At 36.8% G+C, this 10,415-nt stretch overlaps 1 protein-coding gene across 1 annotated transcript; it reads right to left on the bottom strand.

The window, feature by feature from the left end:
• Positions 1–2,795: 2,795 nt before the first annotated feature.
• On the bottom strand, positions 2,796–4,085 carry LOC149198294 (uncharacterized). Its single transcript, XM_089404113.1, has one exon. It carries the CDS (start codon positions 4,010–4,012, stop codon positions 3,461–3,463), a length of 552 nt encoding a protein of 183 aa, XP_089260239.1. The 5' UTR covers positions 4,013–4,085; the 3' UTR covers positions 2,796–3,460.
• Positions 4,086–10,415: the final 6,330 nt, after the last annotated feature.

Genomic DNA, 10,415 nt, shown 5'->3' with positions numbered 1-10,415 from the left:
TTAGGTTAGAGTAGGAAATAACATGTAATAAGTGTGCTTTTTCAACAGTGAGTTTTTCAATTTCTATTTTCAGTTCTGCTGATATTCATCCAAAAAATAAGAATTTTTTTAGAAACAATTGTATTTTCTATGTCCAAGTTTAGAGTCTGTAAAGCCATCTCTTAATAAGACGAAGTTCTATTTCTCAGTCAGTTTTTCTTTTAGCCAAATTTTGCAATGGATGAGGCAACTAGTCTATGGAAGGTTCTTGTTTCCATCATTGATCGAAAACATCCCCATGGAGCCAACTGTTATCACAATAACCATTTTTCATTTTTTAATATTTTTTGGAAAATGTTGACAGTTGTAGTGTCAGTATTTAAAATTGTAATAAACGGAGGAAATTTCTTGATAGCAGTGATGTAAAATTCTTTGGAAATCTGAGAAGTTTGCAGTCATTTTCCAAGTAGCAGAAGGACCCAAAGTCTACATCATACCCTCTCCATTGGAAAGTGCTCTGAACAATATTTCCAATGATATGTGGAAGTCCAAAAATGGACTCCTGGATCAAAAGATATGGTCTGTTGAAGTTTCAGGGCTTGAAGCCTTTGAAAGGAAGGAAAGAGAGCATATCGGAGGTCTGGGAGATATTGCATATAAAATATTGGAGCTCCATGGAGAATCAACGAATCGGCGATCGACACATCGATGGATCCTGTATATCGGAGATCACACGTTGCACATTGGAGATCGCATATCCAAGGCATATCGGCAATCAACAACGATATCATATGTGATGGGTGGCAACTTTCGAATGTAGTGATATGTGAATGCCGATAGTGTTAAAACCGCGAGGAAAGCGTTGATAATGTTAAACCGTTGGGGAACACCGAAACAAGTTAACAAAGAAATTCATCGCAAAACCAAAGCAGGACAGACCCTTTTCTCTCTCCTCCAGCGGAACGCGTGGCGGCATGTGATTGGTTTTGATAAAGCTACGTGCCATTTGAAGTCAGCATGACGTGGCGGTACGAAAGGACCCCTGGTAAGCAGTTTTGGTATTTTGAGGGGTCCTAAGGGGGGAATTAGGGTGACATGTGTCACCACTCACGAGGTCCCACATGGTAGTGATGACATCATATCACAGGTCGGTGTATCGGAGGTTGAGGATATCGACGCTTTGTAACACTTGCCACTTGAAAATGTTTTAATGAGAGGGGGCTCCGATATTGAGGCTGACACATGGTCGTTAAGATTTAAAGAAACTTGGGCGCTAAGCAATTTATAAAGGAAAACATCCCTCGGGAGAGATTAAAATGCCTAACACCTCGAGGTTAAGCCGATGGTCACAACCCTCGACCCTATGGTAAAAAATGCAAGACGGGCTAAAGAAAAAGGAGCTAGGACAAATCGAAACTTCACATAATTTACGTTATAAGAATATTCCAATAACATTAGGTCGATAATCACTGGCCCGCTTATATAACAAAACAAAGGCTAAGGGAGCAAAGCACACGGGGCTAAGGAGTATACGGTGAAACAATAAGACAAAAATTTCTCCGATAGTATAACACGGAAATGTTAACAAATACATGGGTTGGCAGCGATTGAATCCCAAGAAAAGAGGAATGGTAGTTTGGAATGGATAGTCAACAAGCTTGTGTGAAAACAACTACAACCACTCTATATTTAAAGGGAAAGGATTAGCATTAATAAAACAATTTCCAATTTTAAAGGCTAAATATTTTCTAGCAAAATTGAAGAAGAGCGAAGGAGCAGTTTTGATAGATTATTGCAGAGACACCTGTTATGTTAGCATAAATGTTAAAACTATAGTTTAGGGACTTGTTCTACTTTCAAGGAAAGCAGTTGATGAGATATTTCTTTTGCATGAATGCAAGAATATTTTCCTATAGTTTTCTAGGACACACAAAATATTTTTAAGTTTATCTTTTGCATACATTAACTTGAGAAATATTTAAAAGATCTTTGTTTCTGTAATTATGTGATGACTATTATTTTGTAAAATTGTTATGTAAAGCATTATCTAAACAATTTATAAATATGTAAACGAGGTTGGATTTTATTGGAAGAACACTTGTAGTTCAAATATATTTGAACAAATCTTAAATGTATTCACAATGTTTGATGAGCAGTTAGTAGGAAATTCAGGTATTACTTCTCCCTATCAATATTTTCTCTCTTATGTAATTGTTTTCTTCCATGTCTAAGAATGTTAGTTTATGAGAATGGATTTCTTTGATGCTCCTCTCATAAATTATTAGTCATTAATATGTGTTATTCTAGCCATTTATAAACTTTGTTTTGCTTCATTCCTGTTTCTTCCAAATCTCCCAAACAATCAAAGGGCTTGTGACTTTCATGCTTTGTACAACCTACTCATTGGAGCTGTGATCTCATTTTTTTATAAGATGGACTTTATGCCCAATGGTTTTCAAGATCACCCAACCCATTTCATCCATAGATCTAAATCGCACCACCTGATCTCAATTGCACAAAACCTTCTGCTATAGTGACCATAGTGACCATAGGGTAGTCAAGTTTTACAGAGCGATCTCTCCCTAGGTTGAAGGGCTAGCTTCAACTTAAAATAAACTAAAGCTATTCTCGTTATTGTTTTTTATTGAAACTTTTAAAATTGGAATTTTTAATAACTTTGCTATTCATGATATTTGTTCCTTTTCATTCTTTGAGATGATAAAATTATAAAGCGGAAAAATGTAATATAACAATTAAACTAAAAGGGTAACCTTTAGAAAAGATAAGCTTTTTTTTCTTATTTATTAATTTTTGGACGGAGCACATAATTAAGCCAAAAGTTCATAAAAAATTCAGAGCGACTCATAAAGTCCATAAAAAATTGAGACCTTCCTCAAAAAGACGCTATCTTATACAACTTTTTCGCCAAAGTGGCTCCACATTGACCTACAATTTCAACAAATACACACTTTTCATTCAAAACAATCAGTCTCTTAATATCCTTGCTGCACCAGCACTTTGCATGGCCAGCGATTTTGATATTTCAGATCATTATTCGCGTCTTTTTGCAGTCTACATTCCTTATCTCGGTCGCATAATTTTCCCATAGCGTTTGAGAAGCTTTTGACCGCGTTGGATGCTAAAAATGTAGTCACATGGCCTTGCAAACTCATGTCGCAATTAACTGCCTCGAGATTACCAATAATTGATTCTGGCACGGAATCAACTTTCGAAATTGACGTTTTTGGAAGTTCTGTTGTTCCATGTGGCTCCCACCGGTGTGAACACCAGCTGGAACAATATTCATTCCTTGGAATTTTTTGTGACAGCTTGTGATCTAATCATAGAGACATTCATTTGTGTGTTATGCCCCATTCCCACCCAAACAACGCATTTCCAATCATTAATCAGCTGAAACTATGACTGTAAATGAAGTAGATATCTAAATTTATGTAATGTAGACATTCACGATTACCATCGATCACACAGTCTCCGCAATCGTTTCCAACTTGGATTGCCATTGGCTTCGGCCTCTACCCCTTGGAATTGAGATTGGAATCGTCGGCCGACTGGACATACAACAAACTGAGGAATAGTGGTATTCCTCTCCAGATTCATCATTTTGGCTACGAATATCGAACAAAGGTTGCACTTGCACTTTAGCTTTACTAAACCCACATGCTAATCTTCTGCTTTGTCTCTTCTTCTTCTGTGCTGACAGCGTCGTGGTAATTTTGGAAAGAAGAGAAGCCATGTCTGAGTCCGTCAGCACAAATTGTAACTTTCGCCGAGGAAGCAGAAAATACAGCTGTCCAATCTGCAATCGATCCTCATTGCTCAGAACCTGGGAGATGTTCTGACCGACAAATAAACCGTCTGAGTTACAGATGAAGTGGTCCTCAGATTCTTGCAGAATCTCTTGGCTTTTCGGTTCTTGAGAAAACTCCTGGATGCTCCCATCCATCAGTATGAGCTTTGCAGTAGCCGCTGGCACGAATGAACTGGTGGCATTTGAAGAAATGCAAATCCCCATCTTTGGAATTCAGATTAATTGATTCTGATCAATTAGCTTACTTTGCTACCGAGTACTAGAAAATACTGATGTCTATATATAGAGAAGGGTATTCACCTAACTCAGATAAACCACGGGCAGGTTTTATGCGCGGTCGTCAAACCAGAGACGGTTTAAGAAGTTCATATCAGATCGAGAAGCGGTAACGAAAACTGTCGGTTACCCGATCATTGGATGACCATTGAGCTTCGGCAATACCGCCTGATTTCCAAAAAAGGGATTTTGTTTTTTTGAAGTTATGCTGGCCAGCACTTGATAAAGGCACCTACTTCATTTTCCGTTTTTATTATGCGGGCAAGTTGTCTATTTGACAAGAATTTTGCGTGGGATCTCCACCAAGAGTTTTGTTCAAACGTTTGATTCTAATAATTGAGAAAAAGTAAATATAAGAATTTTGGTGAAAGGTCATTTATATTCATTTGTATTTATCATGGGGTTTTACTTAATAAATTTTTGATAGATCACTTGAGTTTGTGGCATACTAAATAATATTTTTAATTTGACTACATATTAGAAAATATTTTTACAACTCACATTATTTAACCCCTTACCAATATGAACCCAATACACCTTGCCAATTTTAAAAATTCCTATTTTCAATAGATATTATAGATATCCATTTTTTTATTAACATTTTTTATACCTTTTTATATTTTTCATTAACTTTCAACTTCATTTTTTATACTTATCAATATAAAAACCTTTTACCTCCTATATTATTATGTCATTTTTCCCTCAATATATATCTCCCAATATGAATCAACTTGGTATGGTATTACTCGCTCAATGAAGACCTATAGTATCTACAATGTTCATTTAAATGGTACAATTCTATAATATAAAAATGAAATTGTTTCATTTATTTTATATTTAAGTTTTACTAAGAGATAAAGTAAGTGGGAATAAAAGAAAACCCAATATGTAGTAATTGTATTAAGACATAAAGATTTAGTATCACTTCATTATTATATAAAGTGTTAAAAAGGTAACTATCACCCCCTCAATCTTTAGTATGAACCATTAATTATACCAATAAGGTAGGATGGAACTAGTATCATTTCCAACTCCCTATTTTGAAAATACTTGAAAATTTGTGGATTGGCCATTTGGTGATCATTATGCAATGAAAATATTCCCTGATTTTAATGAAAATCTGTGGATTGGCCATTTGGTGATCATTATGCCATGAAAATATTCCTTGATTTTAATGAAAACCTGTCGATTGGCCTAACATTTGGTGATCATCATGTAATCACAATATTCCATGATTTTAATAAAAGGGTTTTTGTTCTATAAACTTAATAATAGTAATAGCTTTTCAATTATGTTTGCTAATTAGTTTATTGTAATTGAGGTAGTTATGTGGTAGCTTGCATGTGGTTACTTGTTTATCATTTTTTTGTTATTATGCGTAAGTAGTTTATTGAAAAGATAATTGGGTGAGACTCATTAAGATATTTAGTTAGAAATTATTTGAATAACTAAGAATAAAGATGATACTGTTAAAAAATAGAACATAAGACAAGACAAAAAGATATAAGAATTTGATGGAAAAGGCAGTAAATCTGATAGAGCATAGAGCAAAAGCAGCAAGCAGAATGTAAAACAGTGTGAGAGACAACACAATTTCAACAGACAGAGAGAAAACGAATAATTCTGGAGAACAGAAATCACTTCATATTACACAACAGGCCTGGGCCTTGGCTTTGCTTGCACTCCTTTGCCAGAGAAACTACAAATTTATAGAGGTTGAACGATGATCTAGAATCCTGCATGTATTTTAGATGAATATCTAGAAACTAATGGCAGTGTGGTAGGTTCGGCGTGAGTGTGGCGGTGATGGCTGAGATGACGGACTGTCGGGGAGTTGGTGCCGGCATTAGCACAGTGTGCGCCGGTTTGGCTTCACACTTAACATTCTCCCACTTGAAGACAAATAAGAGTCATGATTCAAGTCACACCAAGTCCTATCATGCTTCTACATAACTCATGTTTATTTCTTGGTAGAATCTTACTGAGCATATCAGCAAGGTTCTTATCTGTATGGATATTTTCCAAGGATAACTGTTTTTCCTCCAACACATGCCAGATCCAATGGTACCTTAAGTCAATGTGCTTAGTTTTTTAGTGAAATGTTGGGTTTTCGCCAAGTGAATGGCACTCTGACTATCACATCATAGCACATACTTGTCCTGCCTTATTCCTATTTCTCCTAAGAATGGTTGCATCCACAACATCTCTTTACAAGCTTCTGTTGCGGCTATGTACTCTGCTTCTGTTGTGGAGAGAGCTACTATTCTTTGTAGCCTTGACACCCAAGATACTGTTGCACCTGCAAATGTATACAAATAACCTGTAGTGGACTTTCTGGTGTCCATATCTCCAGCCATATCTGCATCTATAAATCCTTCAAGCACAGTCTCATTATGACCAAAACATAAACTATGATGACTAGTGCCCTTGAGATACCTCAAAATCCATTTTACTGCTTTCCAATTCTGTTTGCCTTGATTGGCAAGGAACCTGCTTACTACTCCCACTAAATATGAAATGTTTGGTCGTGTGCATACCATGGCATAAATCAAGCTGCCAACTGCTGAAGTATAAGGAATCATGCTCATCTCTTCCTTCTCCTTGTCATCACTAGGACATAATTCAGCACTCATCTTGAAGTGGGCTGCAAGGGGTGTACCAACTAGCTTGACATCCTTCATATTAAACCTGCCAAGCACTTTTTTGATATATTTTTCTTGTGACAGCCACAACCTTTTGTTTTTCCTGTCACGCATAATCTACATGCCTAATATCAATTGTGTTGGTCCCAAATCCTTCATTACAAATTTGCTACCCAAATCTTTCTTCAACCTATTGATCTTACTCTTATCATGCCCAATAATCAACATGTAATCCACATATAAAAATGATATAATATACTTTCCTTGATCATACCTCCTGATATAAACACAATGGTCAGCTTCCAACCTGTGAAAACCATGTTCCAACATGAATGAATCAAATTTCTTGTACCATTATCGATGTGCATGTTTCAACCCATAGAGACTCTTCTTCAACCTCTAAACAAGGTCTTCTTTTCCTTTTTCTATGAAGCCTTCTGATTGCTCCATATAAATCTCTTCCTCCAACTCACCATGAAGGAAAGTATTTTTTCATGTAATTGTTCACATTCTAAGTCTAAAGCAGCAACAAGACCAAGAATGACTCTAATGGATGACATTTTAACAACAGGTGAGAAAATTTCAGTGAAGTCAATACCTTCTTTTTGGGAAAATCCTTTCACCACCAACCTTGCTCTATACCTCTCCTTATTTTTGTCACCTTCATGCTTAATCATGTAAACCCATTTGTTTTGTAGAGCCTTTCTACCTTTTGAGAGGTTTACCAATTCCCAAGTTTTATTTTCCAGCAAAGAGTTCATTTCTTCTTCCATTGCTTTCTTCCATTCTTTACTGTGCTCAACTTTACAAGCTTCTTGAAAACAATTAGGCTCACCTTCTGTTAGAGTCAGTATTTGCATACTCCCATCAGTGATCAAAACTCCTCTTTTTATATCATATTAGTGTCCCATGTTGAAATTTTTATCATTCCACCTAGGTCATCATGTAAAAATTTACTCACTGATGGTAGCCCAAGTTCAAACTCCAAAGCCCCTCTCAAAAAATCAATATTTGCTAGCCCACCTTCATGAGTCTTGCTGAACATACATTCATTTTAAAGGCTTATGTCATCATGTCTTATGTTAGTCAAGTCCACCTGGAGCATGGTCATTTAAGGTCCCATTAGGTCATTAGGGTTTCCAAGGTTCCAATAAAACTCCATTCCATTACATAAGACCAGCAAGTAAAGGGTGATCAAATAACATCTCTTCACCATGTGAAGATGATTTGTAAAGAGAAATTCTTATTTCATCATGTAATTTTATGTTCACTATATGTAATAAGTATTGTTCCTAAGCTGCCAACTCAATCTCTATATGCCAACTTCATTAAAGAAAAGTCAAATTCAAAGAGTTCTCAAAGACCATCAAAAGATCAATTTGTCAAAGGAAATAGTCAAGTGAAAGGGTAATGTTTCAAAAAGTTAAGTGAATGCCAAAGGGAGTTGTCTTTTCCCAAGGGTGTCCAAATCATCATTTTCCACAAGCATTAAACCCTAATTTCCTCTCCCACTGAGCTAGGGTTGGATATGGAATCAAAGACATATGAGTAGAGGAGGCCTAAGGGAGATCATTTTATCAAGTATTAGGCCGTTCCAACTCATAAACATCATGCCTCCATTAGTTTTCAAGAAGTCATTCCAAGGGACAAATCATTGGCCACACACAGGGCCAATGTTTCTTCAAACAATGTTTCTGACCAAATAGAGATGAATTTTACAAAAGTGAGATAGGGTTTTGTCTATCATAGGAAAATCATGAAAAACCTCCTTCCATTTTTACACAGGTGTCATGGTTTTGGAGAAATGTCAAACATACGGTTGCTACAAGAGAGTTTTTGTACTTCTGGAGTGACCTTGGGCAGATCATTTTTTCTCCTAGCTAGAGTGTATAAATGACTTGCTTGATGAGTCAAATGATAACTAGAGAGAAATCAATTTCCAATAAGCTATCGGGAGCTCAATTTGGAGTTGAGTAAAACCTCCAAACGTTTCCTGCAAGAGAACACTTTATTTAACCCTCATTTTGCACTTTTTGACTAGTCTTGGGAGAATCAACTATTGGAGGGTCAAATCAAGTCTGTTTTGCAAACTAAAGGTAGATTTGGAAACTAGAGAGGACAATATTACCAATGAGATATCCTGGACTCAATTTGGACACCAAGAAGGTAGTCAAAATTAACCTGCAAGTTGGAGGGCATGTTCTGAACTTGGAGGGCACGTTTGACCAGAGTGCTACATGTTTGCTTGAATTTTTTGTGCATTTCCTAAGGGTGCTCCACACCTGTAAAGAGAGGGCACATTTTACCATATTGTTGTGCATTTTCCTAGAAACTTCCGGAGGTAGCCCACAGAGCACAACATCCTCTCCAAACTTCAAAATGTGTCACCAATATGCTCTAGCACCACAAGTAGGTTGAAATCACAACACTCCTCTCCTCCGTAGTTGATTTATATGGTGTTTTATTTTTTTTTGGCCTCTTACTAAATTCAAAACCCTAGTAACATATTCCCATCCCTAAATTCCATTTCCTAGCTTCCCACTACCATTCCTACATTTCAAAACTACCCCTTGCCACCTCCCTCATATCACACATCCCCATTTCCATCTCCTCAATTTCCTCACACCATTCCATACTCTCTACACCTACATTCCATTTCATCACCTCCCTAGGGTTTGACTCCAAAAACTCAAAGCTGCAAAAGAGAAGATTGAAGCCTTGACCAAGCAAGAGGAGAAAAGGAGGCTAGACATTCTTGCTGAGGTATCACTCCATGCCTCAAACATATGATCAAAAATCAGCCCACCAATTTCGACAAGTTTTGAGCAAATTTTGCAAGTTATGATTTTCTGTGTTTTTTGAGACATTTTTAGCATAATTAAAAGGTCAAAGATGCAGCACCTAGGGTGTTGTGCTCTTTTTTGGGGCATCTAATGAGCAAAAGGTCAGCATATTTGGATTCAGAGTGATGAGGACATGCACCCTGTGCATTTGCTAAGCATTTGGAAACAAACAGGTTAGCCAAAAAGGTCAAAAACCAACAAAAAACCACCTTTCTGCCTCATTTCTAGCTTGGGTGTTGCGCATTTACCAGTCTTGGGAGATTGCGTTTTTGACAAGGAAAATGAGCTCCAAATTGAAAACTGAAGACATATCTGGAAATTAGACTTGAAGGGATTTCCAATGAGATATCTTGGAGCAAATTTGGACATCGGGAAGGCACCCACAAGTAGTCCTGAACTTGGAGGGTGCATTTGACACTAAAAGGGCGTGTTTGACAGTCTTCTCCTATTTTCACTGTTGCTCTCCAAATTGATTTTCACCTATGGAAAATTGATGTTTAACTGATGTAATTGATAAGGATGATGTAATTATTATGTTTTTTACTGTTATCTAGGGTAAATACATTAGTTAAATGGCCTACATGACTTATAGTGAATCAGTTTGCTAAAGTTAGGGATGAGTCACTTTGACCACCCTATACTCTAGCTATCAGTTCAGTGTTTCTTGCAACTGCTCCTCCTCTAATGGATTCGACCCCTGAGGCTAGGATGAGTTGGTTTGAGGCTTATATTATGTATTTTCTTAGTTGTTTTACAGGTTTGACTCTCCTGGATGTTGTAATAGCTTTCAGACTTTGGCACGGAATATATTGGATGAAATTGTGGCTATTTTGGTGGGATTCCAGT

This window comes from Pinus tabuliformis, chromosome 2_2 (assembly GCF_031772625.1).
Source record: "Pinus tabuliformis cultivar Carrire ecotype Pingquan chromosome 2_2, CPIR1, whole genome shotgun sequence".
NCBI lineage: Eukaryota > Viridiplantae > Streptophyta > Pinopsida > Pinales > Pinaceae > Pinus > Pinus tabuliformis.
This window is presented reverse-complemented; position numbering and strand designations above follow the sequence as displayed.

Coding starts and splice junctions, on each gene's coding strand:
- LOC149198294 (XM_089404113.1), bottom strand. CDS start 4,012: ATGGGGATTTGCATTTCTTCAAATGCCACCAGTTCATTCGTGCCAGCG.